The sequence below is a fragment of the Pleurodeles waltl genome, chromosome 3_1 (genome assembly GCF_031143425.1).
Source record: "Pleurodeles waltl isolate 20211129_DDA chromosome 3_1, aPleWal1.hap1.20221129, whole genome shotgun sequence".
In the NCBI taxonomy this organism is placed as follows: domain Eukaryota; kingdom Metazoa; phylum Chordata; class Amphibia; order Caudata; family Salamandridae; genus Pleurodeles; species Pleurodeles waltl.
In genome coordinates this window covers 827967387-827991789 of record NC_090440.1, presented here as the reverse complement: position 1 = coordinate 827991789, position 24403 = coordinate 827967387, and the positions used below count along the sequence as shown (strand labels likewise).

General features: G+C 45.9%; 1 protein-coding gene across 1 annotated transcript in view; it reads left to right on the top strand.

The window, feature by feature from the left end:
• Nucleotides 1-22717, top strand: part of PIK3C2A (phosphatidylinositol-4-phosphate 3-kinase catalytic subunit type 2 alpha) — an 852450-nt gene extending 829733 nt beyond the window's left edge. Inside the window, 1 exon segment of the mRNA XM_069223730.1 lies at nt 18200-22717. Coding sequence (XP_069079831.1) covers nt 18200-18382 — 183 coding nt within the window. The 3' untranslated portion in view covers nt 18383-22717.
• The last annotated feature ends 1686 nt before the right edge of the window (nt 22718-24403 follow it).

The window sequence follows — 24403 nt, the reverse complement described above, 5'->3', positions numbered from 1 at the left end:
CCTAACACATGCACACTGCCATTGCAGATTGTGTGTGTTGGTGGGGAGAAAAAAGGCAAAGTCGACATGGCATCCCCCTCAGGGTGCCATGCACACATAATACTGCATGTGGCATAGGGAAGTCACTCCTCTAGCAGGCCTTACAGCCCTAAGGCAGGGTGCACTATACAACAGGTGAGGGCATAGCTGCATGATCAATATGCCCCTATAGTGTCTAAGTCCATGCTTAGATATTGTAAGTACAGTGTGGCCTTATTTAATATATGGTCTGGGAGTTTGTCGAAGACTAACTCCACAGCTCCATAATGGCTACACTGAATACTGGGACGTTTGGTATCAAACTTCTCAGAATAATAAACCCACACTGATGCCAGTGTTAAAAAATGCACACAGAGGGCATTTTCGAGATGCCCCCTGTATTTTACCTAATCCTTCAGTGTAGGACTGACTGGTCTGTGCCAGCCTGCTGCTGAGAGATGAGTTTCTGATCCCATGGGGTGAGAGCCTTTGTCACTCTGTGGCCAGAAACAAATCCTGCACTGGGTAGAGATGCTTAACACCTCCCCCTGCAGGAACTGTAACACCTAGCAGTGAGCCACAAAGGCTCAAGCTTGGTGTTACAATGCCCCAGGGCACTCCAGCTAGTGGAGATGCCCACCCCCTGGACACAGCCCCCACTTTTGGCGGCAAGTCCAGGGGAGATAATGACAAAAACAAGGAGGATTCACCCACCAGTCAGGACAGTCCCTAAGGTGTCCTGAGCTGAGGTGACCCCTGCCTTTAGAAATCCTCCATCTTGATTTTGGAGGATTCCCCCAATAGGAATAGGGATGTGCCCCCCTCCCCTCAGGGAGGAGGCACAAAGAGGGTGTAGCCACCCTCCAGGACAGTAGCCATTGGCTAATGCCCCCCAGACCTAAACACACCCCTAAGTTTAGTATTTAGGGGCACCCCAGAACCCAAGAAATCAGATTCCTGCAACCCGAAAAAACAAGAAGGACTGCTGACCTACAAGCCTGCAGAGAAGACTGACGACGACAACTTCTTTGGCCCCAGCGCTACCGGCCTGTCTCGAACTTCGAAAACCTGCAACCAGCGACGCATCTGACAGGTACCAGTGACCTCTGAAGCCTCAGAGGACTGCCCTGGACTAAAGGACCAAGAAAATCCAGTAAGCAGCCGCCCCGCTCAAAACCAGCAACTTCTTTGCAACAAAGAAGCAACTTTCAAAGACTGCACGTTTCCCGCCAGAAGCGTGAGACTTCACACTCTGCACCCGACGCCCCCGGCTCGAGATCCAGAGAACAAACACCACAGGGAGGACTTCCCGGCGACTGCGAGCCCGTGAGTAGCCAGAGATGAGCCTCCTGATCCCCCACAGTGACACCTGCAGAGAGAATCCAGAGGCTCCCCCTGACTGCGACTGCCTGTAACAAGGGACCCGATGCCTGGAACCAGCACTGCACTCGCAGCCCCCAGGACCTGAAGTAACCGAACCTCAGTGCAGGAGTGACCCCCCAGGCGACCCCCTGCCTAGCCCAGGTGGTGGCTGTCCCGAGAAGCCCCCTCCTCCCGTGCCTGCCTGCACCGCTAGAGTGACCCCCCGGGTCCCTCCATTGATTCCTAACTGAAACCCGACGCCTACTTTGCACACTGCACCGGCCGCCTCTGTGCCGCTGAGGGTGTGTTTTGTGTGCCTACTTGTGTCCCCCCCCAGTGCTCTACAAAACCCCCCTGGTCTGTCCCCCGAGGACACAGGTACTTACCTGCTGGCAGACTGGAACCGGAGCACCCCTGTTCTCCATAGGCACCTATGTGTTTTGGGCACCTCTTTGACCTCTGCACCTGACCGGCCCTGAGCTGCTGGTGTGGTAACTTTGGGGTTGCCTTGAACCCCCAATGGTGGGCTGCCTATGCCCCAGAACTGAGACTTCTAAGTGTTTTACTTACCTCACAAACTAACCTTTACTTACCTCCCCCAGGAAATGTTGATTTTTGCCCTGTGTCCACTTTTAAAATAGCTTATTGCCATTTTTACAAAGACTGTATATGATATTGCTTTTATTCAAAGTTCCTAAGTTATCTAAGTGAATTCCCTTGCATTTAAAGTGTTTACTGCAAATCTTGAACCTGTGGTTCTTAAAATAAACTAAGAAAATATATTTTTCTATATAAAAACCTATTGGCCTGGAATTGTCTTTGAGTGTGTGTTCCTCATTTATTGCCTGTGTGTGTACAACAAATGCTTAACACTACCCTCTGATAAGCCTACTGCTCGACCACACTACCACAAAATAGAGCATTAGAATTATCTAATTTTGCCACTATCTTACCTCTAAGGGGAACGCTTGCACTCTGTGCACACTATATTTTACTTTGAAATAGTATATACAAAAGCAAAGTCTTTAAAGTCGTAGAAAAGTTGCAAGTTTGTTGCAGGTTGTTGAGCAGAGCCGCTGCTCACAGGAGTTTCTTGGTCCTGCGGGTCAGAGCAGTCCTCTAAGGCTTCAGAGGTCGCTGGTACCTGTTGGATGCGTCGCTGGTTGCAGGTTTCCGAGTCAGGAGGGAGGCCGGTAGGGCTGGGGCCAAAGCAGTTGTCGTCGTCCATCGTCTCTGTAGGCTTGTAGGTCAGCAGTCCTTCTTCTTTAGTTCAGGTTGCAGGAATCTGATTTCCTGGGTTCAGGGTCGCCCCTAGATACTCAATTTAGGGGTGTGATTAGGTCTGGGAGGGCAGTAGCCAATGGCTACTGTCCTGGAAGGTGGTTACACCCTCTTTTTGCCTCCTCCCCGTGGGGAGGGGGCACATCCCTAATCCTATTGGGGCAATCCTCCAAATCTAAGATGGAGGATTTCTATTGGCAGGGGTCACCTCAGCTCAGGACACCTTAGGGGCTGTCCTGACTGGTGGGTGACTCCTTGTTTTTCTCATGATCTCCTCCAGCCTTGCCGCCAAAAGTGGGGGCAGTAGCCGGAGGGGCGGGCATCTCCATGAGCTAGGATGCCTGGGGCACTGTAACAAAAGGGGTGAGCCTTTGAGGTTCACCGCCAGGTGTTACAGTTCCTACAGGGGGAGGTGTGAAGCACCTCCACCCAGTACAGGCTTTGTTCCTGGCCACAGAGTGACAAAGGCACTCTCCCCATGTGGCCAGCAACTTGTCTGGTTTGTGGCAGGCTGGCAGAAACTGGTCAGCCTAGCACTAGCACTAGCATTAGGACTCGGACTGGTATTCAGGGGGCATCTCTAAGATGCCCTCTGGGTGTATTTTACAATAAATCCCACAATGGCATCCGTGTGCATTTATTGTGCTGAGATGTTTGATACCAAACTTCCCAGATTTCTGTGTAGCCATTATGGAACTGTGGAGTTCGTGTTTGACAAACTCTCAGACCATATACTCTTATGGCTACCCTGCACTCACAATGTCTAAGATTTTGCTTAGATGCTGTAGGGGCTTAGTGCTCATGCACATATGCCCTCACCTGTGGTATAGTGCACCCTGCCTTAGGGCTGTAAGGACTGCTAGAGGGGTGAATTACCTATGCCACAGACAGTGAGGTGGGCATGGCACCCTGCGGGGAGTGCCATGTCGGCTTAGTCATTTTCTCCTCACCAGCATACACAAGCTGTGAGGCAGTGTGCATGTACTGAATGAGGGGTTCCCAGGGTGGCATAATACATGCTGCAGCCCTTAGAGATCTTCCCTGGCCACAGGTCCCTTGGTACCAGGGGTACCATTGACAAGGGACTTATCTGTGTGCCAGGGCTGTGCTAACTGTGGGAACAAAGGTACAGTTTAGGGAAAGAACACTGGTGCTGGGGCCTGGTTAGCAGGCCAGCACACTTTCAATCATAACTGGCATCAACAAAAGGCAAAAGGTTAGGGGGTAACCATGCCAAGGAAGGCATTTCCTTACAGCTTGGCAGGGGTGGCTCCGGCTCCCGAGAAGTCGGGGAAGCGCAGAGCCAACCCAGATGAAGGCTCTGAGGACGGAGGCCTAGAGCATCGCCGTTCTTCCTGCGCCGCAATCGTCCGACCGATGGGGTGAAGCTGAAGAACGCTTGTCCTTCTTCGACTTCTTTTGTGACCCGAATGTCCCGATGATTTCGAGGACGAACAGTGGTGGTGAATCCACAGCCGGTCTTGAGACCTTCCTCTCAAACGAGACCGTGAGCACCGCAGAGTCGAGTGTCGGGCCACCATGAGCTTTAGGGACCGCTCCCTCAAAGCTTTTGGGATCATGTCCTGACACTAGGAGCACGACTTTGGGTTGTGATCGCGGTCTAGGCACCAAAGACACACGAGGTGCGGATCCGTCACCGACACTGTTCGGTGACCGGAGTCGCACGGCTTGAATCCGGTCTTGCGGAACATCCCTCGACGCATCCATAAACTTGTCAAAAGAATTCGACAAAAAAAAGGAACCCGACACCTGGACCAAGCACTGCACCTGCAGCTCCCGGGACAGAGAGGAACCACCTACCAGTGCAGGAGTGACCAGCAGGCGGCCCTCATCCTAGCCCAGTCAGTGGCCTGTGGCCTGCCTGCATCACCTAAGTGACCCCCGGGTCCCTTCATTGCTTTCAATAGCAAACCCGACACCTGCTTTGCCTACTGAACCTTGGTCACGGCTCCTGAGGGCTCCTCTGGATCCAATTCCGGATCCGTCCCGACGCTGGTCGTGCCACTTCGACCTTCCCCGGCGTCGGGGTCAGACGTCGACGCTCCCGATATCGGTTGGGCCCACAATCGACGTCGATCACATCCTCATACCCAACAACCCGGAGCTGGAACAACGTCGCTTAATGCCAATTCCATTCTCTTTGGGCTCTCCTGGGCCCAGGATTGATCCTGGGCCGTATGCTTATGGGTATGAATAAGGGGAGAGTATGGAGGGGACCCTGGACCCTTTAGAATACCAGCTTGACCCCCAAATGGACTAGGTGCAGGATTTAGGTGATGCCAGTGGTCTACATACCTCCTCTGACACAGCTATGCTCTCTCCTTCTACTGTGGCTACGGAGGAGGTGCCTCATATTCCATGGTGGTGAGAAGGGCGGCTGAGGTCCTGAACCTCGAGCTACCTTCTGTGGAGGTTAGGCAAAATATCCTAACCGACGTGCTTCAGATGGGGTACTCCTCTTCCGAACCCCTTCTTCCCTTTAATGAGGCACTGACAGACCTCCTTTTGGGTACTTGGCCCAGACTCAGCACAGGGGCCCCTGTGAATAGGACGATTGCCCGCCGCCATCAGACTGAGCCGACAGACCTGAAATTCCTCACCCAACACCCCACGCCTGAAAGCCTTGTCATCCAGACTTCCTCTTCATCTGGCGCATTCCCTGCCGCACCCCAGATAGGGAGTCAAAAAGACTGGACAATTTGGGGAAGAGGTTGTTTTCCTCCAACAGTCTAGCGCTGCGGTCTATGAACACTGAATGCCTTTTGGGCCGCTATTCCCATGCTCTCTTGGATATGGTTACGCAAGTGCTGCCTAGAGTTCCAGAGGAGGCCCGAACTATCCTTTCCGAAGCCCTAACAGATGGGAGGGATGCAGCAAAGTTAATGATTCGTTGAGGACTGGATACGACCGACACTTTGGGCAGTTCGGTTGTATCGACGGTGGCATTGAGACGTCACGCCTGGCCGAGAACACCTGGCTTTTGCGGTGATGTCCAGTAGTCCTTGATGGACATGCCCTTTGATGGCACACGTCTCTTCGGAGACAAGGTGGACTCGGCGCTCGAGCGCTTTAAGGATTCCCGAGCCACGGCCCGGTCCCTTGGCCTCGCACCCACTTCTAGACCCCAGCGGTCCGCCTTTCGCCCCTTTCGTGGCTACAGAAGAGGCACCCAACTGCGTCCTTTCCCCCTGGCCATGGATCCGCGCATGCTGTACAGCCCCTGCGTGGCTGCGGACACGGGATCCCCCGCCCCGGGGGATCAGGGAGCCAGCGGGTCACCCAGTCCACCTCCACCCCATCCTCAGCCTCCAAACCTTCATCCTCTGCGGGTACACCTGAAACCAGTTGGCGGCAGGATTCGCCATCACCTGCGCCAATGGCAATCCATTACCTCGGACAGGTGGGTCCTCCAGATTGTCTGAAGGGGCTACTCCCTCCCCTTAGAGACACCGCCTCCAGCCATGCCACCTTCATACAATCGAATATCGGAGGATCATATGGCGCTTCTCCGCAAGGAAGTCCAAGCCCTTTTGGCCAAAGGAGCTATAGAGAGTTTTGTTGCCAGAAGTAGGTTGTGGTTGCTATTCCCATTACTTTCTGGTGCCGAAAAAGGACAAGGGTCTTATTCCTATATTAGATCTTCGGTCCCTCACCCTTTTCCTCAAAAAGGAGAAGTTCAAAATGTTGACATTGGCTCCTATCTGCCCTGGATCCCTTAGACTAGATGGTAACGTTGGACTTGCAAGATGCATACTTCCACATTCCCGTCTTGCCGGCCACAGACGCTACCTACGATTCGTGGTAGGTCACGACTACTTTTAGTTTACCATGCTCCCCTTTGACCTTACCAGTGCCCCTCGGGTGTTCACGAAAATGATGGTAGTGTTGGCAGCGCATCTGCGCAGGTTAGGGGTTCCAGTCTTCCCCTAGCTCGACGATTGGCTGTTGAAGGTGAACTCACCCCAGACAGTCATCTCCCACCTCCAGACTACGGCAAACCTTTTGCATTTGCTGGTGGTTCACTATCAACTTGCCGAAGTCACACCTGACTCCTTCTCAGATGCTCCCTTACATCGGAGCTGTTCTGGATACAGTGCAGTTTCGGGCATATCCTCCCAAAAAGCAAGTCCAGGATATTCAGGCTTCATACCGATGTTTCAGCCTCTGTCCTCGATTTCTGTGAAAATGACTCTGAGGCTGCTGGGCCTCATGGCCTCCTGCATTCTGTTAGTTCAAAAGGCCAGATGGCATATGTGGGCTCTGCAGTGGGACCTGCAATTCCAGTGGGAGCAGCATCAGGGTAATCTCTCCGACAAGGTCCAGATCTCAGAAGGAACTGTGAGAGACCTGCAGTGGTGGCTAACGAATCAGGATTGGGTCATGGGCAGATCCCTCTCCTTTCCCCAACCAGATCTTACAGTCATGACAGATGTGTCACTCCTGGGATGGGGCAGCCACATGGGAGAGGCGGAGATCAGAGGCCTCTGGTCTCCGGTGGAAACCGGGCTCCATATCAACCATCTGAAGCTCTGAGCGATTTGACTAGCATTGAAAGCATTCCTTCCCCCTCTCAAGGAGAAAGCAGTGGAAGTGTTCACAGACAACACCACCGCCATCTGGTACTGCAACAAAGAAGGCGGAGTTGGGTCGTGGACCCTTTGTCAAGAGGCTGTTCGCCTCTGGACTTGGCTGGAACATCAAGGCAATTCCCTGGTGGGCTCCTTGAACGCCAGAGCATACAAGCTCAGCCGACGATGCATGGTCGATCATGAATGGCGTCTACATCCGGAGGTGGTGCAAGGTCTTTTCTTTCAGTGGGGAGAACCTTGGTTAGCCTTGTTGGCCTCCGTAGAGAACGTGCACTGTCAGCTGTTTTGTGCATTGGAGTTTCCAAGGCGGCACTTGCTCGGTGACAGATTTTGTCACGAGTGGAATTCAGGCCTCCTGTACACATTTCCACCCATACCACTTCTGCCCAGAGTTCTGAAGAAGATCAGACAAGACCGGGCCCAAGTTATACTGGTGGCTCCGGACTGGGCATGAAGAATCTGGTATCCCGAGCTGTTGAGCATGGCCATAGTTCCTCGATCAGACTGCCTCTTCGGGAGGATCTGTCTCAGCAGCAGGGGAGGGTCCTCGATCCGAACCTGTCCACCCTCCGCCTCCTTACGTGGAGATTGAGCGGCGACAGTTGACGTCTTTTGACCTGCCACCTGTCTGTAATGTTATCTTGGCAACCAGGTGTCCCTCAACCAAAACCGTATACGCCTGTCATTGGAAGAAATTTGTGGCATGGTGCATCAACAAATCTGTTGATCCTCTATCTGCTCCTCTTTCTCAAGTCCTCCTCTTTATTCTTTCCCTTGCCCAGCAGGGTTCCACCCTGGGCACTCTGAAGGGATAGATTTCTGCTATCTCTGCTTTCTTGACATTCCCAGATCAGCCTTCCTTATTTAAATCTCCTATAGTTGGGAGGTTTCTTAAAGGCCTTACACATCTCTTTCCTCCTATCTCATTCATCATGCCCCAATGGGATCTAAATCTGGTATTAACATACCTTATGTGTGCCCCATTCAGGCCGCTTCACAACTGCCCTTTACGGCTCTTAACCATCAAGACTGTCTTTTTAGTTGTCCGCAGAGTAAGTGAGCTCCAGGCTGTCATCTAAGCCACCTTTCCTGGCCATACATCCTGACAAAATGGTACTTCTCACAAGGGCTTCTTTCCTACCTAAAGTAGTGACACCCTTCCATGTCCGACAGTCCGTCTCCTTGCCTACCTTTTATGAACCCCCACATCCCTCTCATGAAGAGGAGAGACTCCACCGTCTGGACCCAAAAGAAGCATTGGCGCTCTACCTTGATCGTACCAAAGACTTCCGGTTGGACGATCAACTCTTTGTGGGATATGTGGGTGCAAAGAAGGGGAAGGAGACGCAGAAGAGGACCATTTCACGATGGGTGCTCTTATGCATCAAAATGTGCTACGCTCTGGCTAAGAAGCAACCGCCTGAAGGTTTGTGTGCTAACTCCACCAGAGCTACTTCTGCTACCACACCGCTAGTACGGGCGTTCATGTCCTGGACATCTATCAGGGAGTGACATGGGCATCTCTGCACAATTTTACCAAACACTACTTCCTTGCAGTCGGGTCCAAAGGGACGGCTACTTTAGTTGTTCGGTCCTGCAGGATTTTGTGATGTGATCTTGGTTCGCAGCCCACCTCAGGGGATGGTATTGCTCGGGTACCTATTCAAAGGTAAGGAATCTGCAACTAGAATTCTCTATCAGATGTACAAGTTACTTACCTTCAGTAACGATATATCTGGTAGAGACATATTCTAGTCTCTGAGATTCTCTTAGAAAGACTAGCTCAAAGAATTGCCCTGGAGGACAGGATACTTTGCATAGAAAGGGAAAGAGTAGAGATGCGTTTAGCACCCTTGACTGGTGGCAGGAACTTTATATCTAGGGACAGAGTAGGGCACTCTGACCCCATAATGGGAATGATCCCAAATATGTGATGGTGTAACCAAAAGCTTCACAGCCTGTGAAGAGGGCCTGTGCTGCCAGAAAGCTTGACAAATAGCATCGGGCTCCCTCCTTTGGGAAATGTTCTGAGGAACGTGCAAAGGTAAACTGTTGACACTAAATGAGGCAGATAATAGGACCTATGACCTCATAAAGGACACCCTAATTGAGGGCTCTGGGCTTACTCTTGACGGGTACAGAATCAAATTTAGGGAGACTCAGAAAAACCTAGAATCAGTCCAGGGTAGATTTTGTGGACTTTTCAGTAAAGACATTAGGTGGCTGGTTAAAATGTAACAATGTGCATGATTATGAGGGGCTTTACAATTGATGAAAGAGCATCTGTTGAGTACTTGTATGCAGGAGAAGTTACATCAGTGCCTCGTAGACCTAGTTTCACTTTCTCCTCAATTTGGGGAAGAAGGCAGACCACTGGGTCAAGACCAGCGTAACCAATACTTCCACTAGTTGTGGGGACCAAAAAAAAAGAGACCAAAACGCCCCTCTAAGGGAAAGAGGGTAACCAGAACAAAAATAAAATCAGTCTTTTAAAGGCCCCCAAAAACCTGTACAGGTGGGTGAGCCCCAAGACGCCTCACAATCCAAGGGTGGGTACATAGGGAAAAACTGGGATCCCAAAAAGGCTTAGTGTCATGACTGCAAGGCTCTTGGACACCGAGCTGGAGACCAGACCTGTCCCCACAAAATGAATGCCTCTAGTGCACCTGCGGTAAATGCAGTGGTAAATCTCCAGATGGGATTCCAGGTAGGCCCTCACCATGTCACTGAGGCATCTCTAGTCTCAGAGGGTGAGGTAGATGTAGTTGCCTGGCTGTCTGGCCCAGTAATCTGGAACGATACAGACAACAGCCACATATTAATGGGATCAGGTTTAAAACACTGAGATATACTGGTGCCAGTGTCACCATGGTGACTGAGCAACTGGTGTCCTCAGATCAGAATTTGACTGGTGAGGTGTATACAATCCTCAGTGTTGATAATCAGGCTAAGGTACATACCATGGCGGTGTTATCCTTAGAATAGGGAGGGGTTACTGGCCAGAAGAAGATGGTGGTATCTCCTGCAATATCTGTACAATGTCTGCTAGGCAATGATCTCAGCATGGGCTGAGTTCGAAAGAAAGACCCATGCAGCTATGATGGGTATACCTGAATGGGTGTGCACAAAAACCAGACCACAAAGCAGCAAAGCCTAGGATGAAAAAGCAGAGGTTGGAGTCTGGAATAATGGCCCAACTTACCAAGAGAAAGGGTTGGAAGTCTGTGAAACCCGCTTCCAAACAGGTGCCAAATCAGGTCCCTTCTCCTCAGGGAAACACCTGTCAGCCCCAGATGGAACTGAGTCCCAGTAGCTTGGGCCTTACATGGCAGAGCTCAGTGAAACCCTATAGGGGAAGGTGTGTGCCAGGGACAGAAGACTTGTCCCACTCTTGAAGGTCTGAGACTGCAAGCTGCTGATCAGGAAAAGGAAGATATCAGTAGCTTCCACAGGACCTATTGGGAGGAGGGACTCCTTTACACTGAGGGCCGAGACACTGAACCTGGTGCCACTAGGAAAGTGGTAGTGCCTCAGCAGTCTACTCACTGAAGCCCATGATATCCCCCTAGCTTGCATCTTGGCCAAGCTAAAACACGGAGTAGGTTGGTGAACCACTTCTACTGGCCAGGTATGTACCAGAAAGTGAAGCAGTTTTGTAACTCCTGTGCCACCTGCCAACCCAGTGGTAAGACCGATGGCTACCGAAAGGCCCCCTTAATTCCACTTTCAGTGGTTGAGGTTTCCATTTAATCGGTTGTGATTGACATTGTCGGTCTCCTTGACCCTCCGACAGCATCAGGAAATAAATTCATTCTTGTTGTAGTGGATGATGCAACCCAGTATCCTGAAACAATTCCCCTGAGGTCTACTACAGGTCCCTGCAGTATCTAGGGCCCTCTTTGGTATCTTTACCAGAGTGGGCTTTCCAAAAGAGTTGGTGTCAGAATAGGTACAAACTTTATGTCTGGCTACATGAAACACATGTGGGCTGAATGTGGTGGACCTATAAGTTCATTACCCCGCATCACCTACGAGCCAATGGCTTTGTTGAGGGATTCAACAAGACACTGAAAAGTATGACCTGTGGGTCTCTCTGAAAAACTCAGGCGATGGGATGTCTTACTTCCATGCCTGCATTTTGCTTATAGGGAAGTGCCACAGAAGTGAGTAGGTCTTTCCCCTCTTGATCTTCTGTTCTGTGAAGAAGGGGGCCAGTCCAGTTGTTTTTAGTTCTCAAGCCTCATTCCCGGGTGGAAAGGAAGAAATTAAGTTTTGTGTGGACTGTAGGGGTGTCTCAATGATGTGATAAAAACAGCTTTGACAGGTTGGGAGCAGCCAAATATCTAAGTAGTTTTGATCTCACATTAGGGTACTGACAGATAGGGCTGACCCCTGGAGCAAAGGAAATGTCAGCATTTTCCACTCCTGATGGGCACTGTCAGTTTACTGTTGGTGAACAAAGTCCTTGCTGGGTTAGAAGGCTTTAGTGCGGCATATCTTGATAATATTGCTGTTTTTAGCTCTACCTGGCAAAGTCACCTGATCTACATTGGAAAGGTCCTTGAGGCTCTGAGTAGGGCAGCCCTCACTATCAAGGCAAGCAAGTGCCAGATAAGGCAAGGTCTTGGTGAATACTCGGGTCACCTTGTAGGCAAAGGCCAAGTTCAACCTCTAAAACCCAAGATCCAGATAATTCTGGACTGGGTAGCTCAAACAACCCAGACTCAAGTCACGGCATTCTTTGGCTTGACTGGGTACTATAGGAGGTTCATCGAATAATATGGCACTATTGTGGCACCTCTCACGGATCTTACCTCCAAAAAGATGCTCATAAAGGTAAACTGGACAGTGAGCTGTCAAAAGGCCTTTGACACCCTGAAAAAAGCAATGTGCTCAGCACCTGTTCTAAAGGCTCCAGATTACACCAAACAGTTCATAGTGCAGATAGATGCCTCTGAACTTGGGATAGGAGCTGTCCTGTCTCAAATCAGTAATGATGGCCATGAGCAACCTGTTGCTTTCATTAGCAGGAAGTTACTCACCAGACAGCAGCGTTGGAGTACCATTTGAGAAAGAAGCCTTTGCTATGGTTTGGTCCCTGAAGAAGTTGAGGCCATACTTGTTTGGCTCTCACTTCCTTGTTCATACTGATCACATGCCTCTCAGATGGCATATGCAGATATAAGGTGAAAACTGCAAACTGTTAAGATGGTCCATATCCCTACAGAGAATGGGAATTTCAGTGGAACACAGATCTGGGACTTACCTAGTCAATGCGGATGGCCATTCCATGTTCTTTCACTTAGAAGAGGAAGGCTCTCTTGCAAAAGGTTAGTTTCATCCTGTTTCGTGTGGGAGGGGGTTTTGTAGGAAAGTGCTTCTTTTCAAAGGCCCCCCGTGCCTGATTTCTGTTTTAATTTCGACTGAAAGTGTACCAGGTCCACAGTGTCAGATCTCTTTCCCCAAAACTGCACAGTCGTTTTTCCCAATTGGCAAAACCTTTAGCACCCACTGCAAGTCCCTGGTAAATGGCACCCTCGGTACCTAGGGCCTGGGGTACTAAAGAGGGCCCCTAGGGGCTGCAGCACAAATTGTGGCAACCTAACAGTCCCCTGCCCAAGCACATGACAGGCTGCCATTGGCAGGGGTACCATTTACTAGGGACTTACAGAGGGTGCTAAAGGTTTTGTCAATTGGGCAAACAACTGTGCAGTTCTGAGGAAAGAGATCTGGCACTTGGGACCTGGTTAGCAGGAACCCAGTGCACTTTCAGTCAAAATTGCATCAGATGCCAGGCAAAAAGCTGGAGCTAACCATGCCAAAAAGGGTGCTTTACTACACTGAAGGTCTTAAAGCCCATTTCACCAGGGCTAAGACCACTGCCCTGGCTCAGTGAGTGCCTATCCTTCCCATCTGTCAGGCTGTGACTTGGGCATCTGTGCGTACGTTAACAAAGGACTACTGCCTTGACAACCAGGGTCAGCAAGAAGGGCATTTTGCCTGCTTGGTCCTGCAGGACTTTTTGGGATAAATCTACTCTCCAAATCGTCCCCTGGGGAGGTACTGTTTTAGTATCTATTTTAGGTTGAGAAATCTGCAGTGAAAAGTATCCATCAGAAGAACAAGGTACTTACCTACAGTATTACTTTTCTTGGTGGATGCTGTTATCTATCTGCAGATTCCGTACTGCCCTTCCGCCTGCCCATTAAGTGGAGTAGCCTCTTTTTAGCTTCTAAAATTTGTCCCAAAATAGCATTCAGCACAGTGGTATCAGTGGTTATTAACACTCCACTCTGAGGAAGCGGAAGGGGAAAAACAAGAAACTGTCGACAGCGCACATGAGGTGGCACATATGTGCGGTTCTGTCATTTCTGAGATGTTACGGAGCAAACATGGAGCTGCAAAGAACCACATAGTATTCTAAGGCAAAGATTCTAGATTAGATAGAGAATCCACCAGAAAAAGCATTACTGAAGTTAAGCAGCTTGTTCATCTCTGCAAGTGGAAGAGTCTTGCAGACATTATGGTATAATACTTTCAGAACTCGCCCTTCAGTGCAAAAACCTAAAAAAGCTTGTTGCCTGTTTCTCCACCTGAATGAGTTTTACCAAAGGTAAATAACTTGTTCTTTATATCTAGTGCCCACGGTTACTGTCAAGCTTGGCGTCTTTTGTAGTCTAGATCTGCTTCCTCCTCCTTAACTTCTTCCATATCTTCGGAAGAGGAGGAAGCACAAAAAGAATGAAATCATGATAGTTCTCATCAGTGCCGATCTAGAATTAGAGTTAAGTTCCCATCCGTTGGTGGGTTCCTACTCAGAGCTGGAGCTAGTGGACAATACTCCACCTCATATGCCTCCTCTAGCACCACTAATGCTGACCTGACTCCAGTGCCTGTTCAGGAATCACCTCCAGCTAAACCTTTCACGGTCCTGACACTGGGCTACCTTTAGTTCCTAGTGATGGAGATTGATTCATCCCTGTTCCTCCATGCAGTGATGGAGATGCTCGGAAAGGCTTCAGCGCTCCTGGAGCACCGTTAGGCCCCATAGGACTGTTTGGGACTCTGCTTAGTGTTCCACAGGTGGGTTCCCCTTTGGTGTTGATTGTCACCTTAATTCTGCTTACAACCCTTACAGCAACACTTAGAACTGTGCTGACATAAGGACCTCGCTGGTTGGCCCGACATCCGTGCCGATACCATAGCCGGCACAGGCACCATACCACTGATAGCAGTCAACAAATTACAGTCCAGAAGGGAGTAGCCAAAGCTACTTGTGGAGCACACATAGACAATTATCCGCCCCAGGTCCATCTTCGCAGAGATGCATCATTGTACACCTTCCTTAATAAAGCAGGCTAGGTTCTTGAATTGCCCTTTCTTTCTGTGGAATTTAAGTCGAACATCATCACTGACGCACTTTGATAACCTTCCATCTCAGCCGAACCATTGCTACCACTTAATAAGACCCTGATGATGCCTATAAACGATGTCTGGGAGAACCCTATTACAGCACCGTAAACAGTAACCCAGGGCCTAGGCGATACAGACAAGTGCTAGGCGATCAGTATTCCTCTCTGTACACACCTCGGAGGATAGCCTTGTAGTGCAGGCCTCTTCTTCACCAATCTAAGTCCAGGATCCTTCCAGATCCATCTGCTACACATGGTATCCAAACAGCTGCAAACAGTGGGGAAGGAGGTTATTTTAGCTGGTATCCTGGCACTACGTTTCTTCAGTACTGCCTGTCTTAGACGATAACACTCTAGCCTTGTGGGACATCGCAACATTGATTATCCCCAAACTAAGCACCTCAAACACGATTTCAGTAAGGGTATATGCAATGGCCAGGATGCTTTCAGGGCTATATTGTAGAACTAAACAAGTCAGATTCAATAGCCAGCAGCATGGGGTCCTCTCTAGCCCTGCACAAACATTTATGGCTGCGATGGATTGCTTTATCTGGCGATGCCCATACCACACTACCTTTGAAGGGGAATGGCTCTTTGGAGACGATACAAATGCAGGCCAATCTTTGGATGTTCAGTCCCTTGCCAAAGACAAACAGTTCCAGATGTTTTAGGGCTTTTATAAGCGGTTCCACTTTGAACAGTGCCAACACTCCCACCTCTTTCAGTGACAGCAGCAAAATCCATTGATGTTACTGTATTAAGGCAGCAGCAAAGGAAGAGGACATCAAATCCACAGCCCTGGTCCTCCTCTTTCCTCTCTCCAGCACCACCCAGAAAGCTGTTTTCGCTTCCCCTTGAAGGAGCATCATGTACAGCCCTTTGAAGTATGAAAATCCTTTCTGTAGGGCTGGAAGGCCATCACAGCAGCCCAGTGGATAGTTCAGATTGTACAAAGAGGGTATGCCCTTCCCACATCTCGTCCCAATTGGACAGAGATCCTCATACAAATACTACTGCAGTAGGTAGCAGCCCTGTTGCAGAAACGAGCAGTGGAAATTGGGCAGGTGTGCCTTTTTTCTGTACTTCCTGGGTGCCAATAAAGATGGCCTTATTGTCCAATCCTAACCTTCAGGATCTTTATATTTTATCTGCTCCATGAAAAATCGAAGATGCTTCTCCTGGCTCAGTTTCTTCTCTCTCTAGAAGCTGACTTAAACAACTTGCAGGCCAGGTATTTCCACATACTGATTCTGCAGATGCCCTAGAAATTCGTGGTAGGGTCCACAGACTACCAGTTTGTGTTCCTACCGTTCAGATATGCCATCAACACATTGAATCTTCACAAAGGTGATGGCAGTGGTTACAGCACATTTCACTATGTAGGGAGATCTCACTGTTATCGTACCTAAATGACTTACTGCTCAAAGCCGGCTTGTCACAGATGGTGTCACATTACTTGCAGGAGACAACATCCCTGCCTTTCGACTTGGATTTTTCCATGAATGTGCCCAATTCTCACTTACAGCCCACTCAGCACCTCCTGTTAATAGGAGCAGTACCGTATGGTACATTGCTTTGAGTTTTTCCGCCTCCACAGAGGATGCTAAACATTCAGGAAATTATTCTGATGTTTGAGAACTGAACTTGAATTTAAATTTTTACGGATCTAGACCTGCTGGGTCTGCTAGCTTCCTGCATCCTTTTGGTCATGCATTCACACTGGCACATGATGGCTCTCCATTGGTGCCTCCACATGCATGGTCCAGACATGAAAGAGATCTTGCAAACACATTTTGTTCTCAACCTGTTTGTCATCGTTGTAGGCTGCTGTTCACATAAGCCTTGCAGAATGAGCAAATCAATCGGTTGAGGCTCTGCTACTGGACTACCTTGATTCTTCACTTGACATCTGTGTGTGCTGTTTTCTCTTACAAGTCCTCAGGTTATATAAATCCTTCTTATGTCTTTCCTTCTTTGGTATGTCCTTTGGGGCATATCTAAAGCTGTAGTACCCCACTTCACATGGAGGTTGTCTAGAGAGTAGAGGCATTTACCAAGCTCCAGTTTGTGTAACCCAAGCTGTATGAATAAGCAGTCACTCCACCATACCTCGTTGTAGAGGCCCTAATGCCCAGGACTGCCAGAGGTTTCTGTAAGCACCAGCTATTTCCCCTACAGCTGAGGTATGCAGGAAAGAGAAGAAGTAGTCATCTCAGGTTTGACGTTCGCCAACCTTCAATACCCCACCCCCTCTCTTCCTTGGGATCTGCTCAGCTTTAGACTACAATACATCAGTCCTCCATAAGTCCACCTGACTAGAGTTCTCACCTTAGAGTCTTGGAACATCTATAAGTGCCATCTTAAAACTCTGGATGGCACAGGGCAGTAGTTCCATTTTAAGGAGTTTTAGGTCCTCAAGCAAGAAAGACATTTTGAGGCCCCTGTTCATGATAACTTTGAATTGTGTTACCTATTTTCTGATACGTCAAGCTTGCACGACACCAAACAGTATTGAGATATGCTTAAACTTTCATATCAAACAGCTGAAATATGTCTTATTTTTGGCCTAAAATCCTTAAAATGACACTGGGTAGAGAGAGACAGTTAGATGCAGAGTCAGAAAGAGAGAGGTTATGATAGAGAAATCATTAAAAGTGAGATACAAGATACAATGAGAGAAAATGAGAGGGATTGCTTTACCAAAGTGAACCTTTGAAAATGGGAGCCCTGGGCAATTGCCCACTTTGCCCATGTCTTATAACGTCTCTGGGACAGGGGTTCATCTCTCAGTCTCTGTAATCACTTAAGCCAATTGCAAGTTCCACAATGTTGCTGCTGAAGTACAACAGACCCAGAATGTGCAATCTTCCTCAGGCAACCATACTGGACCCTAAGACTTCTTTGGGGGCCCCACAGAATGGAGCTGCAGCAGAGCTCCAAGGGCTACTGTCTGCTTGGAAACTAAGCTAGCTTCGACTACGAACTTTAAATGGAAGTACAAACTGGTAACAAAGTGAATAAAAAAAAATATTTGCCTATAATTTCATGTTTTTTTACCCTAGTTGTTATTTAATGTTTGGGCGAAATGAAGTTATAAAGAGTCAAAGTAAAAATGCAGCTGCCAGACGCCCTTATATGATCTCATGTATATACACCCTCCTGGAGTTTGTGAATTTCTAAGCTTGGTGTGATCGCTACACATTATTTCTGTTGGAGATGGTATGAAACTTATTTAAAATTAATACATTTGTAAGAACAAGGGTAAACTTTCTTTTAAGAATTAAAGGTTAAGGCACTTGCAGCACCAGATATATGTGAGTCATTGTAAATATCACTGCTCTTTCAGCCTCTACCTATTGACTTTTACTTTGTGTGATATCAGTGATTTTGATTTGTAGTACTATTTTTGATTGCAAGCATTCATGAAATGTACTCCAGATATGATGCTTAGTTAACTATGTGTATAAGTGAGTGTTAACAAGAATTTGTTCATTGTTGTCCCCTTTGTTTTGACAGCTTGTATACAGTGGATACAGTAAAGAAACACTGAAACAGAGAGAGCTCCAGCTGAGCGTGCTTAGTGCAGAGTCGCTAAGAGAGAACTTTTTCCTTGGAGGAATAACATTATCTTTAAAAGATTTCAACTTGAACAAAGAAACTGTTAACTGGTACAAGCTGACTGCTGTACCCTACCTGTAAGATCATTCACATCTTAAATGAAAGGCGGACGAGTGAAGGAACTGACTTTACTAAGGAAAGTGGTTTTTAAAATGTTATAAATTAAAATTCCTGCACATTTCAGTAACTATGCAGAATATCAGGTTGACTAACCAACAGAAACGGCGGAACGTGGAGTTTATGGCAGCATTGTCTTTTCTGTTTTTCTGCATTCCATGTTGTGGTTCAGAATTTTGGTGGCAAATGGAATAGATTGTTAAAAATCACTGGTAGTGGAGGTTCATAACTTTCCACAAACTTTTCAGAGTAGCCACTTCTTTGTACAGTTGTACTGTAGGAGTTGAACAAGCAAATGTTTGTCTTCCAATACTTCATGGCTATACCGTAGATTAGGTAACTTCTCAGTATTGGCTGTTAGTTTTTCATACTGCTGCAAATGAATGTGAACAAATGCTAAATGTAAAACTGACAGAGGTGCAGAATGAATACTGCTGTTAAATAATGCACTTTGCCATTTGTCCGTGCATGAGAATATTGGTTTCGTAAGCATAATCAGCATTACCAAACATTATCAAAGGCTAATAATGTGTTCGTTTTTACATTTTTTTTTACAAATCTCTTCCTACCAATAGACTTTGGATAGCAAACGTCTTTCTAAATGTCATCTAAGAACACGTTCTTACTTTCTTTAACGTTTGGCTTCATAATGTAATGTAACAATCTGTTGGTTCGGTAAATAGATTTTCTTTGAGGGCACAACTATAGTTTCTGAGAAGTATTGGGAATATTAAGGCCAGCACTTATGGCTATCTTCTTTGGCTACGTTTGTGAGGGTCCAAAAAAGTGCATGTCTCATCATTGTTAAACTCTCCCACTTTTCCATCTGGGTGAGTCAAACATCACCTCGGGTGCTAATTCTCAAACTGGGTGGAACTCTACACAGTGGAAGATTAATCCCACAAATAGTGCACCTGTTATTCAGGTCCTACATTGTGTTCCATTTATTGTTGTCACATAACCAGGGCACATGTCAGCACGAATACTTGGCGTCTCAGGACAGAACTGATATTTTGTTGCAGTACAGTCTGCCGTCACAGAACTGTGAATAACAGTTAAAGGTAGCTGCTGGGCTTTTTGTACCAGTCTACTTTCACTATATGTGTTAGTACAAGTACTCACCTCGTTCTGAAGGTTTCTCTGTGAATAGCTCTTTTTGTCATATAGCACATATGAAAGAGTTAATTGATGTATTCTACAAACATCCACTTAATCTTCTTCTTTAAGCACAGTACACTTAAATCTCATTGGAGAGGAAAATCGATCATCCAATTTCATTACCTTTGTGTCATTTACATGTGGTTCATTAGTTGTAAAATTGCTTCATAATCATAAGATTATCATTTTGCACAAATTATGTTTTAGCTGAAGAGCAATTTATAGGCAGACTACACTTGAAAATCCTCTAGTGCCTGGTTAAATATATGTGTCATTATCTTGGTCATCCATTAAATAATGACGGAGAGTGTGGTTTTGAATGTTAATACCAAGTTACAGCAATAGGGGGAGAAATGAGAGCACTGCTAAACGCCATTAAGAAATAATTTGTTTGCTCTACAAATCACATAATTCTTTATATAAAATGTAAATACTACCAAAGCAAATTATTTTATCTAATCATATTTTTGTCTACATTGTTACTATGTTAATTATGTGATCTTTGTCTTTTGAATTTCTGTTTCCTTGCTAATTGTCTGATTTTGAGACTTTATTCATTCCATCAGTCTCGTAATTTATTTCGACCTAAACAAAAACTGCTTTGTTAAAGCCTCCATTATCTACAATGTTGTTAACCTTATTTACTGAATTTTTACAGTCTGAAAAATCACAGCACAAATTATTAAAGCACACTACATTCAAATTTCCAGTTAAGAGAAATTATTTGATTAACTAATTACCATTACTTGAATTAATGTCTAAGAAAAATGTTTTTGTGACTGATATTAACCTACTGATTCCAGATTTTGGCATAGACTAAAAATATAAGTTCATTCCAGTGCCTTTTTCACACCATCTTTGTAGGACAAAGTGGCAGTGTCACTGCATTCACTCTTAAATCGGATCTGCTCATATTTATGTAAGAAATATTATATCAGAAACCATTTAAAAATGGGGTGACGCATGAACACACACTTTCCAGTCTGTTAAAGGCATATGGCAAAATACAGGGTGAATCTTAAAAAGTGAAAAGGTTGGAGTTTCTTTTAACAATGCAAGTTTGAAAACCTCTTTTAGTGGTTTTCTTTAGCACTTTTTAATAAACAGATTCAATAAAAAGGAACTGTGTGAAAAGTAGGCCTTCTTTCTAAGTTTAGTAATGTATATGGTGTCCAAACTTCCTAACAGAAGCAAGGGAAATATAAACGTGTTTATGTAAACCCTCCACTAACTGGACATTTGAAGAAATGTATATCCTTTTAGGCAGCAGGGAAAATCTACTATAGTCTGAGTTCAGCATTCATGATTTCCATTGCACCCATAATGCCAATTTGTAACCACTATGAAATGCTGTATATTAAGCAGGATTAGCCACATTGGAATTCCAAGTAACAATGATACATAATTTTCAAGTTTTTTTGCATGCGTTTTTTGTGCCACTAATCATGTATGTAAATAGTCACTTTTTATTGGCAAACTTGGCCAGTAACAATTTACATGTCTGCATCCAGATTTGCAAGGTTGTTTTTACCACGAACCACTAGAACACAAAATGAATTAATATTTTTAGAGGGAACAATTGCTTAAAAATAGGTGTAGGTAATCTTGCCACCTGGACATTGGAGGCTCTGAGATTCTGAATGGAAAGTGAACTGATATTTTGCATTTCTCCCACTGAATCCAAAGGGACGTGTGCACACTGTGCCATATGGATACACAGTAGCAACATATGTTTAAAAATAATTGGGCAAATACTGGCAATTATAAATGAATTGTAAATGAGAACTTTCTTAATTCTTAACTGCCTTGAACATGTTCACGAATTTGGATTATTTAGTGATATAATCTCTTTATAAGTAGTTGATTTTTGTAAGGGTAGGCTAAAATGGAGAATTGTATTGCACAGAGCCGGAACCTTGACATGCTCCCTCTAGAGTAGCAAGATCACTCCCTCAAACCCCAATGCCTGGCAGTTTCCACCATGCATATGGTCTTCTCCTCTTAAAGCCCATGGTATTTCAGTAACTTAACTGCTTCATATTATTCTCCAGTAGTTAAGAGGGGAAATAAAACATTCCAAATGCCAGTGGCTGAGTGGTAAATAAAGATTTAATGTTCGGGAATGACAAGGCTATAAGGTCAGGTTTAAATGCAGTACTCCTAGCATGCCTGGGTTAAAAAAAATCTCACCTCTTAAGTACGGCTAGGACTGTCTCTCTTCCTAATAACGTAAGTACATTTTAGGCTACTCCTTTCACTGCTGTTAGAGAACATTTGAAAGCAATTAATGTATGTCAGTATATATTCATAAGAGATACTCTTACCACATATGCTACTATGTATTTATTGTTTTCAATTTTCTGAAGTATGGGAGTTATTAGCGAATTAACCTCAATTAATTCTAATAGAGTATAAGTGAAATTGGAGGAGACATATTAAAAATGCACACATAGATTGTTTTCATTTTCACATTGTCTTCTTACACCTTTCAGTGTTCCCAGGTATAAATGTATCCATATTTTATGCATTTTGCAAAATAAATTAGAATGTTTTCTGTACTTCTGTATCTTGGAAAAGTTAATATTCCCCCCTCTTCAACAGCAGCTTTCATTCCTGTATCCATCACTTTCAGCACAGAACTTTGCACTGAATAATTTGTAACTTTTTTTATATTATACAGGTATGAATTGTAGAAGTTTTTCCAGTTAATAGTTTTGGGAGCCCCACTTTTAATAAATTTGTATTTGGACTCTTGTGTAGAAATTTCAGTTAAGTATTTTGCCTTAATGTGTGTTTCATCAGTTTCTTCCGTATTCTGAAAATCAACAGTTTGTTCATGGTTTTTGCAATATACATCATACAGAGCAGAACAACATTGTAAATGGGACACCTTTTTTCTGTTGATAGTCTTCTACTGTGACTAAATATTGTAAATGTTCAAAGATAATGAAATACCGTAGGAGCAATTTTTTTTGCTTTACATTGTCTATAGCTGTTGACGTTTATGAACCAGATATTGTTGATTGTAACATTTGTATCTAATAAAGATGTATAATATTTCCAAGAAACCCTATATGTATGTAATGGGTACAGTGACTGCATATATGTCCCAGAATTATATTAAAACTCTATTCTCACAGACTAGTTGTTTTTTGTGTTCCCTTCCAGCACACAAAAATACTTGGCCATCATCTCTCTGCACGCAATAATTTAATTTTGTTGCCTGCACCTGTGGACAGTGATGGCTGTTTATCACCCTTCCCACAAAGTAACGGGTCACAATTGGTGTAGGGTCAATCAAAGCCTCTGTTAAAGTGCAGGTTAGGCCACTAAGGCTGTTGACCCCCTAAAAGGGCTTGTCTCAAGGAGCATTTCCTGTTCACTGTTACCTTCTCTAGAAAAAAAAACAGACTCTCCTTACCACAGAGCATCTGCCCTATTTCTCCCTTGTGCTGGTAAAAAAACAGATGTTCTGTGGCAGTTGGGCTTGCTTTCTGGCAGATTAAGAAGTTGGAGCCGGCACAACATGCCTGTGAAGAGAGAGTGTATTTCCCTTTACCAGTGCAATGGGAAGTGCGTTTTGAGCTGATTTTAGTTATGGAGAAGTGATTTTTCTATAGGTGGCCTTGGAGCGTAGATTTGCCTTGCCCACCTCAAGTGTGCCAAAACCTGATGGATGTGTGTGTACTAAGACAAGGACAGGTGTTGGGATGCTATGACCAGACGCCTCCCTTAAAGGCAAGGAGCTGGCATGAATGGATTGATGCTTCAACCGGCCGAAAGCAGTATAAGGAGCATTCTGCTGGACTCTCCAGCCCTGAAAATGTGATACAGGGTGCTAATAAACAATTGTCTCACTGCTTCATTCTCGTTAAAAAAACAAGTGTTAACAGATGGAAGTAAATGATCAACCTGTGTTGCATCTAATCTGATTTGAGTGTGTTTTAGATTGCCAGCTAAATGTATAGATGATACATCTTGCCTCGCCCCTATTTCCAAACGAGTGTACCCAGTTGTGCAATGTCTGAACATTTCTATCTACCATACCAAACAGGTTGTGATTCTTGTGAAATGATCACTGCTTCTCATCTTTTTGTTGCCGGCACCTGGTTCACACTAGCTTTCTGCATTCAATTTTTCCTCGTCAGTGCCTCGAAAATTCCCTTTTGCATCTGCATGCTATCATAACCGCATTCTGCAAGAGATGATAGATTTAATTTTGGGTAGGATAACTCAAGGGGTAATTTTGTTCAAAACGAGAGCACATTGCCAAGCTTCTCAGACCCTACTGCCGTAGAATTAAGGGATACTTGACTTCCAGGGTTTTGGATACCTACTTCCCCAAAGGCATCAGTTGTTAGTAACCCCAGAGAAGGTGACAACTTCCTCCAGTGTTAATTGACGCACTCCTTTCGAATGTGCCCCATACAAAAATGTAGCACGTTGCACTAGTAAAGCAATCCTCCCTCTCTGGATGTGTCACGCTGGCCAAACTTCTCCACATGTTGGAGTAATTGATCCCATCCTTAGAAAACCACTCTGACAATTCATAAATGGTGCATCAGGTGGTCCAATCCACCACATCCCTCTATGCTTGCTAAATAACCACATCCTGCTGGATCAAGGTCTGTGCCACTTCTAACCCCTCTGTAATTGATGAATGACTGTAGCTCCCTCTCTGCACAAATAGAAACTGAAACAGTCCATAATCCAGTGAACAAGGGCCCTCCGTTTATAACGTGGCTGAAGAGACTGACTTAGCTTAAGTCTTTAGGGCCTCCGTTCAATATACAAGCAACCAGAAGGTAAGGAAGGAAGCATAGATGG